Source organism: Tursiops truncatus, chromosome 17 (assembly GCF_011762595.2).
Source record: "Tursiops truncatus isolate mTurTru1 chromosome 17, mTurTru1.mat.Y, whole genome shotgun sequence".
Taxonomy (NCBI): domain Eukaryota; kingdom Metazoa; phylum Chordata; class Mammalia; order Artiodactyla; family Delphinidae; genus Tursiops; species Tursiops truncatus.
The window spans coordinates 77,980,406-77,998,386 of NC_047050.1; the positions used below are offsets into that span (position 1 = coordinate 77,980,406).

Consider the following 17,981-nt stretch of genomic DNA (forward strand, 5'->3'; position numbering starts at 1 on the left):
CATCCCAGGCTGGAGACCCTGTCGATGCGGATCACTGCCCTCCTGGTCCGAGTCCTGGTCCACCTGGGCCTCATCCCCAAGACCAAGGGGCTGTACGAGTACCTGGAGATCTAGGGAGCCCCGGCAGGAGGACCACAGAGCTCGCCCCACTGCAGGCTGAGGGGCCGGCCAGGGCCAAGGCACAGACGCCTAAGAAAGACCTGGGGGCACTGGAGTGACTGTGGCCTGGAGTTGGGCCTGCAATGACCACATGCTCTTCTCAAATCAAACAAATGTTTTTCTTTGTGTTTTGTACAAAAGCGGGGTGGGGAAAGTGGCAGTATCCAGGGGTCTAGAAGTGGGCAGTGACTCGGTCCGTCTCCAACAGGTCGTCCAGGATCTGTGGGGAGAGAGGTGGGTGAGGGCAGGGGGTGGGGGGTGGTGGCTGGGGGCACGTGGAGGGGCAGGGCGGCGGGCGGCTCACGATGTCGGGCGTGGTGCCAATCTTCTTGGCCAGCTCCCCGCGCTCCATGGTGCTCAGGTACAGGTAGCGGTTGAGCAGCTCCCCATCCAGGACATTGCGCACCGCATTCTGCAGGACGCGCCGGTCCACGTGCAGCATCCTGGGGGTAGGCACGGAGGCAGTGAAGAGTCGGGACAGATGCGGGGTGGTGGGAGAGGGGGGCGGGGGGGCGGCAGGCTCACCGGAAGGCACGCGGGTTGAGGCCGGCGTGGTGGGGCAGCATGGTGGTCAGTGCGTTCTGCAGCATCAGCAGCCGCCGGTAGGTCTTCTCCTGCATGGGCAGCAGGAGGCCGATGCCACCGTCCAGTGTGGCTAGAGCGGACACGGTGTGAGCCCCGTGGACCCCCACCACACCCCACTGCCACCTTAACCCCCTCTGCCCCACGCTCACCAAACCACGTGATGTGCTTATTCTCCCACACAACGGACTTCTTGCTGGGCCCTTCAGCAGCCCCCCGGCAGGGGGTCCTCCAGAACGTGTTCACGTGGGCGCCCACGTGGAAGTCCGCCCGGCGCAGCAGCCGCATGCCCCCGAAGCTCTCCTTGGCTGGGCCAGAGGGACCTCAGGTCACTGCCTGCCCGGCCCCATGCCCGACCCCCTGCCCAGGAGAGGGTGGAGGGGGCACTCACCTTCTGGCAGGTACATGTAGACCATGAGGTTGCGGTCACGGTCGGACACTAGGGAACAGAGCCCACAGTCAGCCCCAGCCCCAGTGACGTCCCGGGGACCCCAGCCCCCATGCTCACCCAGGAAGCCCAGCTGTGCACTGTCCACCATGAAGTCCACGCTGTACACTTCCAGGGGTTTGGCGTCCTAAGGACGGGAGGGGAGGGGAGGGACGGACGTCAGGGTGGGCCTGGGGCAGCACTCACCCACCCGCCGTGCAGCCCAGCCCCTCGGTACCCGGGACACGAGGCTCAGCGTCTTGCTCTCCTCCTGGTAGCGCAGCAGCGAGATGCTCTTCATGACGTCCGCGGCCAGGATGAAGTTCTTGACGCTGATCATCTGGTGGATGTAGAGCTGTGTGTCGATGAAGGCCATGCCTGTCAGCTCGCTGGCCCGCAGGCTCCACAGGAAGATCTGGGGGGTGGGAGGGGTGGGCGTTGAGTGGTCGGCGGTGAGCGGTGGGTGCCGGGGTGGGCGGAGAGGGGCAAACCTTCTGGCCGATGGCCGACACCAGGTGGCCGTTGCAGTGGCACAGGGCAGTCACGGGCCCCTTTTGCTCCTTCTCGTACAAGACCTTGAACTTGTTCTTGGTCAGGGGCTGGCCGGGCTCGGGCACCACCTCGATCACGTCCATGATCAGGATCTGTCAGGGAAGGCGGGTGGGCGATTCACAAGGGCTGCGTGCAGGCCGCTGGGCACTGCCTGCCTCCCACCCCCTGCCGGCCGCTTACCCGCCCTCGGCACGTGACCTCCTCCCCTTGCATGAGGCAGGTCCCGGCGGCTACGTAGCCCTTGAGGCCCGACACGGTTTCCTCACTGCGCAGCGACACCGTCTTCATGCAGGTCACGTGCTCCCACTCCTCTAGCTCGATCCTGCATCAGCCCAGGTCAGGACAGCAGCCCAGGTCAGGACAACTAGCCCAGGTCAGGACAGCTGCCCAGGTCGGGACAGCTAACCCAGGTCGGGACAGTTAGCCCAGGTCGGGACAGGAGACCAGGTCGGGACAGGAGCCCAGGTCGGGACAGCTAGCCCAGGTCGGGACAGCAGCCCAGGTCGGGACAGCAGCCCAGGTCGGGACAACAGCCCAGACCGGGACAGCTGCCCAGGCCAGCCACCAGCCCCGACCTGGGCCCAGCCTCACCTGGCGTTGGGGATGGCCTCCCAGCTGACCGGGGAGATGAGCTGGATGGAGAAGGCCTCCTGCTGAGGGTGGATGTAACGGTCATCTGCACGGACAAAGGGGTGACAGTCAGGGAGGGTGGCCCCGAGAACGGGCCCAGCCTGGGGCACCTCGCACCTCTCTCAATGGTCTCAAACTCCTTCTCCTCGCCCGTCATGCGCGGGATGCGGGTGCACGGCGTGTTGGTGCTGGTGGCAACGGCATACACCTGGTGGGGGGAGGGCGGGGAGGGTGTCACATGCCAGAGGCCAGGCCCCCAGGCCCCAAAGGTCCCTGGTGCGGTGGGGTGGGGGGCGGTGTCAGACCTTGGACTCCACATGGTAAGCCACATAGTGGGCCGTGCAGCGCAGCGGGATCTTCCTGACAGGCCACGGGGCATCGTAGGACAGGTAGGCAGGCAAGACACTGATCCTCAGCTCGCCCTGGGTGGGGCAGGGAGTTAGCGAGGGCTGGCACACCCCAAAGGCCAAGCCGATGAACCCAGGCCTCCAAGGGCTCCCTTGGGTCAGCCCTCAGCTCTGCTGGAATGGGTGGCGAGAGACCGCAGTGTCCAGGCAAGGCCTTGGAGAGACCACGGCCCACTGTCCTGTGCTTTGTGGGCTTCCCATCCCTTCAGCCAAGCTCGCCCAGGGCTGGGACACTGGCCACAGCTGTGGTCTGGGCCGGGACAAAGGAAGAGCCAGGCTCAGGGGGTGCTGGAGGCTGCAGGCAAAGGGTGGGCGGCACGCACACAGGCCACGCCGGGGTCTGCACAAACAAGCACGGGCGCCCTGCCGGGGCCCCGAGCCAGTTTCCTCCGCCCACAGTTGTAAGCACACCAGCACCTACAAAGCACCTACCACGTCACCATCACTGAGTCCTCAGAGTGCTGACACCTTGGTGACAGGTAAGGAAACTCAGGTTCAGAGAGGGTGAGCATCTCACCCAGTCACACAGCTTCTAAGGGGCAGAGCTGGGGTCCAAGCCAGCAGAGCAGTGACTGGACCCTGGTTGCCCAGGCGGGTGCCCTTGTGGGCTACAGCCTCCAGTCCCGACCTCCCCAACTCGGCCTTGGCTCCCACCACCCTCTGGACACCCCCTGACTCTCCATTCCAGGGTGCCCCCATCCCGAGCCACTGAGGGCCTCTTCTCTGGGGCCCCAGCACCTGGTCCTGCTTGGGCAGCATCGGCGAGCATCAGAGAGCCAGGCTGGGCTGCATGGGGCCTCCCTACCTGTCTGTTGAAGTACAGGAAGCCGCGGGGGCAGTTGACGTTGTGGAATGGGGCGAAGGAGTCGATGGGGCCATCGATGCCCATGGGGTGCAGCCGCAGGGCCCCCCGGCCAGTCACCAGGAGCCAGTGGGGCGAGGGGCCGCAGATGAACACCTGGGGGCAGGCAGTGTGAGGAGGCTGCTGGGGCCGGAGCCCTGTCGGCCGCAGCCCAGGCTCCCTTGGAGCCGCCAGCCTACCCCCGAGTAGCCGTAAATGTCCTCAAAGTAGCGGAACCGCGCCACACGGCCTCGGGCCCCGGCACCCTCCTCAGCGCTGCCGCCTTCGGCCTTCTTCTTGGACGGCTTTGGCTTCTTCTCTCGGAAGTTGATGCTGTGCGGGACCTGGGGGGGCGCCGCGGCCGTGAGGGCCACGTCCTCCCCGCACCCCTGCTCCACACCCTCCCCACACCCAGCAGAGCCCAGACGCTGCACCTTCTTGAAGCGAACTTTGAGGTTCCCCTGGCCGAGCTGTGAGTCGTGGGGGAAGGCCTCGTACACGAGCAGCTCCTGGTCCACGTGCACCTGGGGGCGGGCAGGTCGTCAGGGGCGGGGGCTGCGCAGAGCCCGGGGGCGGGCGGGGCCACACTCACCAGCAAGTAGGGCCTGCGCTGGCGGCTCCCCAGCGCCACCAGCAGCACCTCCTTGACGAGGGGCAGCTCGCCCTGGCGCGTGGCCTCCTCCTTCCGGGCCTCGCCCTGGGTGGTGGGCTGACCAAAGGAGCTGTCCACCAGGACCCGCTGCCCCACAGGGAAGTTCTTCACCAGGAACACCAGCCGCCAGTCGGGGAGCTGGTAGATCTGTGGGGACAGCAGCAATTAGCTGGGCGGGGCGGGGCACGAGCGGGGGACGGGGGCCACGCTGGACACGGGGCGCCACGCACCTCCATGGTTCCGTTCTCCCGCACCAGCAGGCACCAGTGGGTGGGCTCAGCCCGGAAGGGGGTGGGGTCCCGGTCGGCGGGGGGCTGGCTGCTCCTGCGGGCCTCCTCCTTGCTGGGGCTGAAGAGGGAGCCCGAGTCTCCGTAAAGCATCTCCTCCTCGTCATCCACCGTGGGGCTGGGGGCCAGCAGACACGTCAGTCACGGGCAGCCTGCCCCAGGGACCCCGGTCCCAGCCTGCAGCCCAGCCCCACACACACCTGGTCTCTGAGCCCTGGCACTCGGCCTCTGAGCCGCTGCGGCCGCCCAGCTCGTCACGGGCCCCGCCCAGGCGGCTCTCGGTGGTGAACAGGCCGCTGACGTCCCGGTACACGCAGAGCGTAATCACCTTGGACTGCTGCGGGGATAGGGGGGCTCAGTGGGGGGGGGCGGGGGGTCAGCCGGCCCCAGGGACGGAGGAGGGAGCCTACGTGGTGCAGCGGGGGCTTGTGCAGCGCCAGGCGGTGGTGGCGGCCCCCGTACGAGTCACTCTTGAGCAGGAACATGGTGACGTGGCCCTCGGCACTCATGATGACCACGTAGGGGTCGGCCACGGCGCACTGCACGATGGGGGAGCCCAGGTCCACGGGGATGAAGTGCAGCTGGTTCACTGCGGACACAGGCTGGTCAGCAAAGGGCAGTCGGCACGCACTAGCCCTGGACCCCATCCTGCCTGCCCGTGTGGCCCGGCCCACCTCCTTCCAACAGGCGGATGCCGAGTGGCGACACCTGCACGATGTAGCGATTGTCCCCGATGTTGCCAGCAAAGACTGTGGGGCCCTGCGTGGCGAAGCCGCTGGTGTCCAGCTCCATGATCTCCTGCCCCGTCTGTAGGATCTGTGGGTGACGGTGGGTGATGGCGGGTGAGGTGCAGCCCCCACCAGCGGCCCCCCCCGCCCCAGGCTGCCGGGCGGGCCCCATCACCATGGTGGAGTCTTCCCGGCTCAGGATAAGGAACCCGTGTCTCCGCCCATCGTCATCTGCTTCGGGGGCGCTGGGCTCCTGCTCCGTTCCCTCACCCTTGGTGCTCTCCTCCTGTGAAGGCAGACGGAGAGCAGGAATCCCACCGCCCAGCCCCAGGTGCCCGGAGCGCCGAGCCAGAGCAAGCCCGTAGCCAAGCCCGCCTGAGCTGCAGATTGGCAGAGCCAGTGCTGGGACCGGCGGCCCCTGGGCCACCCACACACGGGCCAGGGGGGCGGCAGCTCTGGGCCCCCGCACCGCCCAGGCCTCGCCAACCTGGGGCGCACCTACCTGCTCCTTCCGCACAGGGGCGATGACTGTCCACATGTCATAGCAGCCAGGAAGCTCAAAGGTGGTCACCACCTGGGGCCGGATGCTCTTCTGGAAGGACACGAGGGGTGTCGGCAAGCGCACCCGGGCCCGCCAGGAGGCGCCACCCCTGCCCCCACGCACCTGCAGCACCGACAGGGCCCCGTTCTTCCCGTAGCCGGAGCACACCACGATCTCCAGGTCTGGCTCGGGGCTGCTCTGAAACTGCACGGCGGGCGGGGGTGAGGCCGGCAGCCCCCTGCTGCGCAGCCCGCCCCCACCACCCCGCCCCCGGGCGGGCACCTCTTCAGAAAGGAAGGCGGGCTCGCCCACGGCGGCGTTGGCGCAGGGCCCGATGTTGAGGATGCTGTCACACACCTGCGGGCACAGCAGCGGTCAGGCGGGCAGGCGGGCAGGCGGGCCGGCAGGCGGCGACCCCTCTATGCCCAGGCTCACCTCAAAGGAGTAAGTGGCCAGCTGTGTGCCTGACTGGGCCTCGCTGCCGTACACCTCAATCTCGTCCACCTCGTCCTGCGGCACTGACTTGCCCCCTACAGCATGTGGAAAGGCCACCTGAGCCCACCTGGCTGCCCAGTCCAGCCCCCGCCCTCGGCCCTCAGCTGACGGCCCTCACCTGACCAGCCCGCTGTGGCGTCCACGCGCTTCTTCTTGGAGGGCGGCTCCTCCTGTGAGGCAGGTGGGGTGGTGAGCAGCCCCCGAGGCCGCCCCGCATGGGAGGGCAGCGTCCCCACAGTCCCCGCACCCACCTTGTCGGCAACCTCCCGGGCGGTGCCGGCCGGGGGCTCCTGCAGCTTTTCCGTGTACTTGAGGAGCAGGGAGTTGCCCAGGCGAGAGCCAAGGAACAGGTATCCGGGCTCCATGGTGACCATCTGAAGGCAGGACGGGGGTGAGGGCGGGGCCCAGCCCGGACCCGGGGCCGCCCCCCCGAGACCCCACTCACACTAGTGGTGAGGACGCTGGCGGCGGCCTTGTCGAAGTGGAAGGCGCGGACGCTGCGCATGCCGTCCGTGATAAGCGTCAGCACGTAGCTGCCGGGAGGGACACGCTGAGCTGGCGCGGGGGACCCACACCACCCGCCAGAGAGGACGGGGCTCCCTGGAGTGGGAGACTCACATCTCGCCGCCCTTGAGGGAGATGACCATCTTGTCGTAGGAGATGAAGGCTGCCTGGGCACAGTCCAGGGTGATCCGCACGCCCTCCTGGGTGCCTGTGGTGGGGAGTCAGCCAGACCCAGCAGCCTCCCGCCCCTCCCCCCCACACCCCTCGGCCCCGGCACCCCGACACTCACGCAGGGGGAAGGCAGTGGTGCCGGTGGTGAGGCTGTTGAGGGCCACGCCGTAGGGGGGGACGCTCTGGTTCAGGTACAGCAGCGAGTTGACAGCAAAGACCACCACCCCGCCTGGAGGTGGACACGCTGGTGGGTGGGGCCCAGCGCTCTCCATACCCACCCCCTCCAAGCAGCCCCACCTCACCTATGGGCTTGGGCACGGCAAGGGCCTGGGTGCAGTCAAAAGGCAGGCTGGTGAGGGACCAGATGACAGGGTGGACCTTCTGCGTGATGTTCAGCGAAATAGCCACGATGGAGCACGTGTCCTGCCGCACAGCCACCCGCCTGGGACCAGGACAGCGCGTCAGTCCCCAGTCCCGCCCCACAGAGACTCGCCCAGCTCCTCCCTCCCTCCCTCCCCTGGGGCGGGCCTCTCCCCGGGTCAGGGCCACAGCCATGGCCACAGCAGCGCAGGACCTCACCCAGGCCAGGTCTGGTTGGGCTCAAACAGGATGAGCAGGGTGGGCTCGTAGTAGCCGTGCAGGAACTGCAGGTCGACAATGTTGAGAAGCTTCTCGTCCAGGGCCCTCACGTCAATGATGTAGCTGGGCAGGAAGCTGGACCTCTGCCTGGGGGCAAAGGGCTTCAGCTGGGGAGGGGTACGGGGAGGGAACCCCGGCTCGGCAGCGCCTTGCCTCCCCTGCCCGGGCACTCACCCCTCACCCACGAGCCCCTCGTGCTCCTCGGCCAGGCTCTCCCTGCGGAAGGGAAGGACCACCAGCCGCGTGCCGTAGATGAGCATGGCCGCGCAGCGCCCGTCGGGGTCCACGCGCACCCGCGGCGTGTGCACGTTCTGCACAAAGCCGTCCTGCAGGGGAGGGGCATCAGGCAGGCCCTGGCAGGGGACCCCGCGGGGAGCCAGGGGGCGGGGCGAGGCAGGGGGCGGGGCAGGGGTGGGGCGGGGCAGGGGCGGGGCTAGGCCTACCCGCAGCTCAGGCTCCTCAAAGTAGTGCAGAGACAGGGTCTTGAGATCGTGGGTGCCCGGGTCGTACTCCACTACCGACAGCTGGGGGCGGCAGGTCAGAACCGGGCCCGCCCACCGCAGCCCCCCCCCCGGCTCCCGCCCCCACTGCCCCCCCCCGCCCCCCGCTTCCCACTCCCACCTTGGCATCCTTGAAGCTCAGGAGCAGGGCATCCCTCTTGGCGCCCGCCAGCTGCACGCTGGCCATGGACATGACGTTGCCGAAGAAAGAGAAGGAAGCCACCAGCTCCAGCTTTTCCCGGTGCTCCCGGTGGGCCTTCCCCTCTGCGGAGAGCTAGTGGGTAGGGATCTGGGCCGCGTGCCCCAGCCGCCAACCCCCACGCGCGTGCGTGGCCAGGCAGCCACCCTGCGCTCACTCACCTGCGCTCCTGTCATTCTTGGTCGGCACCTGTAGGAGGGAGAAGGAGGGAGGACAGTGAGGGGCCCACCTCATGGAGGGACAGGAGAAGACCACCCAAGGCCGGCCCTGCAGCCAGGAGCCCCACGGGGCTCGCCACAGTGGAGCGTGCGACCAGACACTGCTGGATACGGCCGTGCCCACAGACTCACACTGGCATCTGGGGTCCCCAGCCCGCCCCAGGGCTCCTCCTCAGGAAGCTCCCCACCCAGCTTCCCCAGCAGCCGTCCCGACACGGGACGCTCAGGGTCAAAGGATGGACAGCACTCTCTGTGCATCCCCAACCCACCCCAGACTCACCCTGGGCCCAGCCATGGCTGCCACCAGCTGCCAATGACTCGTGATTGCTATGAAGAAGGAACCCTGGCTCTGCTGACATGCCGGGCGCACCCCTGAGCCCGAACTGGGCGTGACGGTGACCCCAACACAGGGCTATGGCCCTTGCCCCATCTGTGTCCTACCGACTACCTTCCCCAGGGCAGGAGGGTGTCTCCAAGTGAGCCTGGCGACATTTGAAAGGATACTACACCACAACCAAGTTGCTATTCCAAGCATACAAAGTCAGTTTACCACAAGAATGCCCATTGCTACAAGCTACCAAAGTCTCAAAATTAAGGAAAAAAATCATGTATTGTTTTCAATGGATATGAAAAGCATTTGATAAAATTTAGAACCATTCACGATAGAAATTCTTACTAACCCAAGAATACAACTTCCGTAATCAAATAAAGGTCATCCACAGTAAATCTATAACGAGTGTCGCACGTGAACTACAATGTGAAATGAGGACTGGGCCTGGACAGCCTCTCCCCTCGCCAGACACGAGGTCAAGACCCAGAGACCAACTGCGATTCTGTACAGACGCAAGACACGGAGTAAAAACGTAAATCCATTGTAAGAGACATAGGGACATACTCAAATGGTCTAACGCACCACTGGCAACACAGAAGGACGACGGAGGAAGGAAAAGGACAGAACCCATAACTGAAAAAATGACCAAAAATATTCCGCTAAGAAGCATCGGCCTACAGATTCAAGGCCAGCCAGCGAGTCCCGAAGCAGAGGGTAAATGCAAAGCACGTCGCAGTTGAAGGACAGGAAACCAAAGACAAAGACAAGTATCGTAACAGTGGTCAGAGGCAGAAAGAGACAACACCTTCATACAAACTCATATTCAGGGATTTCCCTGGTGGTCCAGTGGTTAAGACCCCACACTCCCAATGCAGGGGGCCCTGGTTCGATCCCTGGTCGGGGAACTAAGATCCCACACGCGTGCCACAACTAAAAAGCCCGCATGCCGCAACGAAGACCCCACGTGCCGCGAGTAAGGCCCGGTGCAGCCAAAATAAATAAACATTTTAAAAAACAAACTGATTTTCAACAGAAACTACAGAAGCCAGTGCTTTAATGTGATGAAAGAAAAAAGTCAACCTAGAATTCTAAACCCAATGAAAATATCCCTCAAAAGGGAAGCTGAGGGCTTCCCTGGTGGTGCAGTGGTTGAGAGTCCACCTGCCGATGCAGGGGACACGGGTTCGTGCCCCGGTCCGGGAAGATCCCACATGCCGCGGAGCGGCTGGGCCCGTGAGTCATGGCCGCTGAGCCTGCGCGTCCGGAGCCTGTGCTCCGCAACGGGAGAGGCCACAACAGGGAGAGGCCTGCTTACCGCAAAAAAAAAAAAAAAAAAAGGGAAGTTGAAATAAAAACACTTGCAGACAAACAAAAGTGGAACAAGTTCACTGACAGCAGAAACTCTTCAAGAATTGCTAATGGAAGGTCTTCAGGCTGAAGACCCCAGAGGATAAAAAAAGGCTACAACCTACTGAATAGAATAAGAATCCACGAGCCTGTGGTGTTATAAAGAAAGGAATGAATACAGGGAGAAAGGAGAGCCCACCAAGAAGGTAGCAGAGAGGGTGGGGTCAGGAAAAGCACCACAGTCGCGTCACCGTCACCATGGACGCTGACAAACACAATCACTGCTGCTGAAACTGGAAGAGGAAGGTCTGAGCAGTAAGACGGCACTTACCGTCTCAAAGTCCCAACATCCCAGTGGGAGAGCTGGCGGGCTGCTCACCCCACCGAGCCACCTGCGGCAGCACCCAGGGACTGTACCAAGGAGCACCACAGGACGCGCTGGCCAGGTGTGACCAGGCCTGAACCACACCAGCACCGGCATCCCGGTTCCGACCACTGGCCTGTGGTTCTGCAGAGACTTTGGTATTGTCTGAACACACGTGACATGCTGACCTCTAGCAGCCACGGGGCCCCTGCCTGCAACTTACCCTCCAGGTCCAGGAAAAAAAGACAGAGATACGGCACAACGTTCACCTTTGGGACTCTGGGTGAGTGCACGCAGGAAATCTTTGTGCTTTTGCAACTTTTCTGGGTCTGAAATTATGTAAAACCGAAGTGCTAACGACAGCAATAATGTTCTGCAGAGCTTCTAACCTACGCAGGGGCAAAACCTGTGACGACAGAACAAAGCGTGGGGGTCAAGAGGATAAAGGGTTACAAGGACTCCGTGTTGTTTGGGGAAGCTCAGTGGAGCCAGATTGTAATACACCACAGAGACCTGTTGCGGCCTCAAAGGTATCAGCTAATTAGAAAATAATGCAGCCTTCCCTGGAGGCGCAGTGGTTGGGAGTCCGCCTGCCAGTGCAGGGGACACAGGGTCGAGCCCTGGTCCGGGAAGATCCCACATGCCGCGGAGCAACTAAGCCCGTGCGCCACAACTACAGAGCCTGCGCTCTAGAGCCCACGAGCCACAACTACAGAGCCTGCGTGCCTAGAGCCCGTGCACCACAACAAGAGAAGCCACCGCAATGAGAAGCCCGCGCAGGCAACGAAGAGTAGCCCCGGCTCGCCGCAACCAGAGAAAGCCCGCGCACAGCAACAAAGACCCGACACGGCCAAAAATAAATAAATAAAATATAAATTAATTTTTTTAGAAATTCTTAAAAATAAACAAAATTACGCATTCTTGATTTGACTCTTCCATGTAAATCTCAGAATCAAGATTATGAAATCTTACAAGAAAGCTTATGGCAACTTTGAGAAAAAGGACATGGTTTTTGGATTCATCTGAAGAAGGTATGACATCTCTACAATATCGAGACTCCCCATCCATGATACATTTTCTATTTACTTGAGACCGTGCTTAATTTCAAGGAAGTGCTATCCACTTTCTTTCCTCCCAAAGGTCACAGCTGCCTGGCCCTGCAAAGCAGCGAGACCTGCTGCTCCCGCAGCTGCCTGGGGTCTGCTTCCCCCAGGACTGAGGGACCAGGCACACGCCCCACCCCCACCATCTGCTCCCCACTCTCTCCTTCCCTCCTGTCACCACGGCAGCCCCTGCACTCGCACTTGATTCCTTGGAGCAGATGGAAGACAGCCTCCAGAGGGGGCTTCCCACCCGCTCTTGAATCCGGGCTGGGGGTGGTGCTCTGAAGGGCCGTCAGTGACAAAAGGGATGCTGTGCCCCCAGGGTCTGGCCCTGGCCACGACTGGCCGCTTCCCTCAACGTAAGAAGCTCAACTACCTCAAGGCCGCCTGCCACAAAAACCAAGCCAGCCACGTGGAGAGAAAGGGGAGAGACGTGCCCTTCAAGTCACCCAGACAGGACCCAGAGCTCACAGAGCAGAGGCCAGGCGTCCCCACGGTCCCTGCTGTGCCACCCAAGCTCCCGGCCGCCCACAGGTGTGCCACCCTGGCGACAGCGCTGTCTGAAGCTCCAGGGCGGGCTGTCCCGCAGCAGTGACTAGGCTGACCCCCAACACGCTCACCCCCCCGAGGACTCCACCCAGCCCGCACTGCATCTCCGGCTCCCACACACTCCTCTCTCTGGTGTAAGAGTAGGCAAACTCTCCTATGAAGGGCCGGGAGCAAGTATCTGATTCAGGCTTTGCAGCCGCATCTAGTCGGTCAAGGATCTTCTTGGAATCGTTTACAGCCCTTCAGAGGCGTGCGAGCTCCCCTGGATCTTGGTGGGCTGAGAGTGGGCTGTGCTGGGGGCCCTGCACAGGCAGCTCCTTCCCTTCAGAGAAAAATGTGCCGTCTCACTCCCCTTAAAACGTCCTGCTCTTCCTACAAGTTTCTGCTCCATTTCTTCTCTTCCCTTTGCGCAAACCTCTCCCAGGGAGCTGTCTCTGTCCACTGGTACTGACCCTCCTCCTGCACCAGGCTCTTGGCCTCACTGGCCCGCACCCCTGCCTGCCACCAGACTTCCTCGTCGGGGTCACCAGGGGCCTCCGGGCCTCAAGACCCACCTGAGGCTCAGAAACATGGGAGCCAGCATCAGGTCCCCAAACGCTGCCCTCCCTCGGCCGCCAGAACACTCTCTGGCTTGGCTGCCACCTCCCTGACCAAGCCGCTCCCGACCCATCCACGGCTTCTTCCCTTCGTCCTACCCCTTGATGCTGCGGCGCCCCAGGGGCCATCTTCGGGGTGATCGCGACCTGCTGCTACCGCGTCTAAACACCACCCACAGGCTGCAGACCCCAACCCTTCCTGGACATCGACTCCGGCTGTGGAGTGAGCACCTCAAAGTGCCTGTGGTGGGCCCAGCGGCTCCCTGCGCTGGGAGGTCCACGGGGCCCTGACCACTTCTAGATCAGGTTACAAAAGACATGGGGCTTCCAGCCCGGCAGGCTGAGCCGTCCTCGGGGAGGCTGTGTGTGGTGTGCAGCCCTGTGGAGAGGCCACACGGTGAGGAACCGATGCCTCGAAAGAAAGCAGAAAACACAACCCCAGTGGGGCCTTCAGAGGACGGCGACCCCAGCCGACGTCTCACTGCAGCCCAAGAGACCCTGTCGGGGCCGCTCCCGGCGTCCCACCCCGAGACCCTGTGAGGCAGTGCCCGCTGCTTCACGCTGCTGAGCTTTGGGGCACCTTGTGATGCAGCAACAAGTAACTCCTACGATATCCAAAATGAGCTCCTGACCCCAGTCCCTACGCCCTCCCTGCAGCCTTCTCCCTTCTCAGGTGCCGCAACTCTGCCCTGCAGGTGCCCTGCAGGCGCTCAGACCGAAATTCCGACCCAGGCAAAGCCTCGACCCTGAAGAGCCTCAGCATCGCCCTGGGCTCCTCTCCCCTGCCCACCCCACATCCCTCCGTCCTGACCCAGGCGCTTCCTGCCACCTCTAGCACCCGCTGCTCCTCCGCACAGCGGCCACAGCGACCCTGGGAGACACCGTCTGGTCAGCTCGCCCCTCTGCCCAAACCTTAACTCCCCATCTGCCTCAAGTCACCACTCAGTTCCCACAATGGCCCAGACGGCCGCGGTGCCAACGCCCCACCCCCGGCCCGTCACCCCTCTGACCCTCTGCTCTCACCGGCTCACTCCTCCCTCCCTCTCCGCCGCTGGGCTGGTCCCGGAACACTGGCCCCTACTGCCCTGGGACCTTCGGCTCTGCCTGGAAGCGCTTCTCCCCACACCATCCTCCTGGCCCACTCAAATCTCACCTCCAAGGAGGGGAGCTTTAGGCCACGCCTGGCTCCATCCCATCCTGCTGGGGGGCGCAGGCACTTTCGCCTCCAGCATGTGACGTGCTGGCAGCGTGTGGTCCGCCCCCCCAGCCAGAACCAGAGCGCCGCCCCGGTGGCGGCGCTCTGAGGCAGCGCTCACCGACCCCTCCCAAGATGCTGTGAACCCGTTTGTAAAGCACATAACAATGTAAAAACTTCCAGCCTGTCTCTGAAAGTTGACTGAAAACCCGTCTCAGAGTTAGTAACAGCAAAGATCCTCCTGTTCAGTGTGGAACCATATATATTTATTTGCAAAATTTCTTTTTCAGTTTTGACTGAAATTTTGACAAAAGCCAAGTACTGACCTCAAAACTGCTGTATCGCAAAAGCTTAAACTAAGATTTTTTAATGACACGTATTCAGTCACAAAGCTCTCACATCCTTGTATATTTCACTTGCTTTGTCACGTGTGAATTAGTACAACAGTACACACGTTTAACACAAAACAAACACCCATGTCCTGAGGTAGGTCCCCAGTAAGGTGGCGTCCTCCTGGCTGCCCTCTGGCCCTGTCCACCTGCTGCCCCGCAGACGACAACCCCTCCCACCCCACCTCCACTCTGCACCCCAGTCCAACCCCTCCCCCCTCCCCCCCTCAATTACTTCTGGCCTGCGCACAGGCCTTCCTTCTGCCTGGAACCTACCCCCTCCCCATCGTTGCGCCTGGCTCTTACTCCCGGCTCCTACCCCCCCTTCAAGAACAGATGAGAAGCCGCCTCCTGCAAGAAGTCCCCCTGGACCAAACCTCACACCTCCGGCAACCAAAGCACCCCTGTATCTCCTCTACTGATGGGTTCATCACACTTTACCGACCTCCGACCCACACATACACCCAGCCTTGTTCTCTTTACAGGAAAGTTCTCCCCCCAACAAACTCCTACTCTGCCTAAAACAGGCTCCTCTGATCACTCATTCTCTCCTCCATTTCCTCAGCTGCCCTTCTGCAGGCTGCAGTGTGTCTACAGGTGTGTTCGCACGTGTGCATTTGGTCAGCGGGTGTCCTCCTGCCCCAAGTTTTTGCAGGTTTTGTTCACTACTGCATCGCTACCTCCTAGCACACAGCAGGTGTTCATGTAATTTGCTAAAAAGACTAAAGAGCAAATGAGACGCGCAGGGCAGGCCTCTGAGCCCGCCAGGCGTGGGAAGAGGTGGAGGAACGTGGCAGCGAAGAGAACAGGCTCTGGACACAACCAACCACGGGGCCCGTCTGGCCTGCCTCTCCGTCTGTACCGGGCAACCCTCCCGCGTGGCGCTGCGGCTGGAGCGGGCCTACCTACCTCGGCGTCGCGGTTGAGGCGGTACACGTAGAGCTGCGATGTCCCGGCCACCACGAGGTTGCGCTCGCTGTTGTTAAAAAAGTTGCAATACATCGAGAACTCGAGGCCGGTGGGCGGATGCGCCTGCTTGTATACGGCGTACATGGCGCCGAGCCCGGGCTGCACAGGGCCGGAAGGCGACAAGATGAGCCGGGCCGCCGGCGCACGACCCCAGGACCGCCCGCCCGCCGGCCACCCACCTAGCAGTTGGAGCCGGGTGGCGGGGGACCCGTACGGCAGCGAACAGGGTCCGGAAGGGCCCGGAAGCCGCGCGCCGAGGTTCCGTGTTTCTGCGCTTGCGCAGTGCCGCCAAGGCGCAGCTGCAGCGGGGGCCACAGCGGCCCCTGGTGGTCTGGGGCGGCCTCGAGGCTCCGCCTCCGGAGCCCCGAAAACCGAGCTCTCTCAAGATCCAGAGTCCCACTGCGGGCGAACGCAGGAACGGGTTGGAAGCTGGACGGGGGCTGAGGCGGCTCAGAGCCGCCGGTCAGGGCCCTGCCCGCCCCAGGACCTCAGAATGGGGTCACCACTGAGGGTCTCGCCCGCAGGAAGAGGCGAGGTCTTAGGCGCCCTGCCGGGTGCCGAAGCCCAGCTCAGCCAGACGAGCCCTCGCAGTGTGGAGGCCGGGAGGGCAGGGACCCCCGGACATAAACACTCGCCAGATTACGCCCCGGCAGGTGCCGCTACTGTGGCGGACGCCCGACTAGTCCAGGGAGAGCTTCCTGGAGATGCCGTGTCCCGTCCCTGCTCAGTGATCCCCCGCAGAGCGATCCCCCCACCCCCTCCAAAACACGCGTACTCGCGACGCACGGCCCTGACTGGCACTGGCGGTCGCGTAGCTGCCGGTGGTCCCGCCGGCCCCTCAACGAGCCCCTCCCCGCAGAACGGCGCTTTTCGCGCCTCTTGCCCACTGCTCCCTCCCGAGGCCTGGCACAGTTGCCCACTTCAAGGGCCTTGGAGCCAGGACCATGCACAGCTAAGCAGTCCTCTCCTCACTTGGCAGGGACTCGCCCTAGGTACCCGCGAACAGGTCTGGGATTTAGAAACAGAATTTTTTTTTTTGGCCCCCCCGCGCGGCTTGCGGGATCTTAGTCCCCCGACCAGGGATCAACCCGGGCCCCCTGCAGTGGGAGCGCGGAGTCCTAACCTCTGGACCGCCAGGGAAGTCCCAAGAAACGGAATCTTAGGAAATAAAACAAGAAAGTATAGTCACAGCCGAGAAAATGGCATAGAATATGTGTTCATGTTGCATCCAGATGTGCTCACTTGCTCATTTCAGCAACAAGGCTTCAAATCTGGACCCTTGAGTGGTGGACAAAGGGGTCACTTGGATGCCTGGGCAGGTGTGTGACCCCTAAGTCACAGCAAAGCCCTTTAAAAGTCATAACAAAACTGAACCCTGAAAAGAGGGGTAGGCTGGGGCAGAGCTTACCCTGAGCAGGAGAGAACACCCACAGCCCATTTCTCTAGGAGCCCCGCGCCCTTTCCTAGAATTCCTGCGACGTGTAATTGTGTCAGCCGAGCCTTTGCGGGGAGCCTGCCTCCCAGACTTGCTATTTTATGTAATGTATTTATATGTATTTGTAGATGTGATAGAAGTCTTGGGGGAGTGGGGGCCAGCTGCTACTCTCCCCACTCAAGCCCCTTCTTGCTGTAGCAAAATAAGCCCCCTATTCCCCTTTTCCCTTCAGGCCTTCTATTAATACATAGCCCCCTGGCAGGCTGGTTTAAGGCAGTTTGGGTATTGGGGTCAGGTACCAATGAAGAATCACGACTTACCTCGCTCCCTTGTAAACCATTATTTGAGTTTTCGTCCTCGTGTAATTACTTTATTCCTTGATTTTTTTTTTTTTTTTTTTTTTGCGGTTCGCGGGCCTCTCACTGTTGTGGCCTCTCCCGTTGCGGAGCACAGGCTCCAGACGCGCAGGCTCAGCGGCCATGGCTCACGGGCCCAGCCGCTCCGCGGCACGTGGGATCTTCCCGGACCGGGACACGAACCCGTGTCCGCTGCATCGGCAGGTGGACTCTCAACCACTGCGCCACCAGGGATGCCCTATCCCTCGATTTTTGAGAAACTGGTCCTTTTGTCATTTGTCATGTTTCCCTCCCTCCAAATCTTGATCTGGGAATAGCAGAGATATAGCCCCCGCCCCACCCCCACCCCTGCCCAACATAAAAGTGGTACCTGTTTGTCTCCATACAGAGCAGGGACTTCTGCTTCTGTTCTGGTCTTGACCCCAGAGACATGCCTTCCTCCGGCTGACCATTTTAAAATAATCTGAATTCACAGAGATATTCAGCCTGTCAGCCCCAGAGACCTGCCTTCCTCTGGCTGACCACTTTTAACTAATCTGAATTCACACTCAGAGATATTCAGCCTGTCAGCTCTCCTTTTAAAAAATCAAAGATATGCTTTTGTCTCAGTGAAAGCATGTCTCCAAGCAAAGGCTCCTCTATTCCGGTCGTCCTGAACCAGGTGGGTGACTGCTTCAGAGGTTTTCTCTTTTGCCCAAACTCCACCTTAATAAAGTTCTGATAGCATGGAAAAAAAAAAGATAACAAAAAGTGTAGCCAGAGCCACCCTGAGGGTGTACTAGAGGAGGGAGCAGGGGCAGAGGTGGGGCTGTGGC

The 17,981-nt window shown here is 62.1% G+C and overlaps 2 protein-coding genes across 12 annotated transcripts in view; one reads left to right on the forward strand and one right to left on the reverse strand.

Annotated features, from left to right (window-relative positions):
* Positions 1–273, forward strand: part of LOC101331368 (solute carrier family 52, riboflavin transporter, member 2) — a 33,874-nt gene extending 33,601 nt beyond the window's left edge. For all 9 annotated transcript variants that reach the window (XM_073794296.1, XM_073794302.1, XM_073794300.1 and 6 more), the window contains one exon: positions 9–273. In XM_073794296.1, the coding sequence (XP_073650397.1) occupies positions 9–114 (106 nt within the window). In that variant the 3' untranslated portion in view covers positions 115–273. The remainder of the gene's footprint in view (positions 1–8) is intronic.
* Positions 257–15,625, reverse strand: CPSF1 (cleavage and polyadenylation specific factor 1). Of its 3 annotated transcripts, XM_073794289.1 has the most exons (38): positions 15,555–15,625; positions 15,316–15,474; positions 8,476–8,503; positions 8,237–8,379; positions 8,059–8,139; positions 7,790–7,941; positions 7,556–7,702; positions 7,279–7,418; positions 7,095–7,205; positions 6,920–7,013; positions 6,747–6,834; positions 6,553–6,675; positions 6,420–6,471; positions 6,242–6,336; positions 6,089–6,163; positions 5,930–6,010; positions 5,768–5,857; positions 5,441–5,551; positions 5,212–5,353; positions 4,948–5,126; positions 4,738–4,874; positions 4,481–4,655; positions 4,191–4,397; positions 4,033–4,122; positions 3,799–3,942; positions 3,563–3,715; positions 2,656–2,772; positions 2,468–2,558; positions 2,312–2,396; positions 1,901–2,042; positions 1,660–1,812; positions 1,407–1,583; positions 1,250–1,316; positions 1,133–1,180; positions 894–1,049; positions 685–814; positions 464–602; positions 257–379 (listed from the first exon to the last, which is right to left on the reverse strand). In XM_073794289.1, exons 2-38 carry the CDS (start codon positions 15,457–15,459, stop codon positions 332–334), a joined length of 4,335 nt encoding a protein of 1,444 aa, XP_073650390.1. In that variant the 5' UTR covers positions 15,460–15,474; positions 15,555–15,625; the 3' UTR covers positions 257–331. The 3 variants fall into 3 exon arrangements, with proteins under 3 accessions (XP_073650390.1, XP_033699121.1, XP_033699120.1); XM_033843230.2 differs by having other exon boundaries at positions 4,738–4,871; positions 15,316–15,593; XM_033843229.2 differs by having other exon boundaries at positions 15,316–15,592.
* Between the last annotated feature and the right edge of the window lie 2,356 nt (positions 15,626–17,981).

Coding starts and splice junctions, on each gene's coding strand:
- CPSF1 (XM_073794289.1), bottom strand. CDS start 15,459: ATGTACGCCGTATACAAGCAGGCGCATCCGCCCACCGGCCTCGAGTTC. Junction 5,354..5,440: donor GCCGGGAAGACTCCACCATG/GTGATGGGGCCC, acceptor CGTCACCCACAG/ATCCTACAGACGGGGCAGGA. Junction 2,559..2,655: donor CTTACCATGTGGAGTCCAAG/GTCTGACACCGC, acceptor TCCCCCCACCAG/GTGTATGCCGTTGCCACCAG.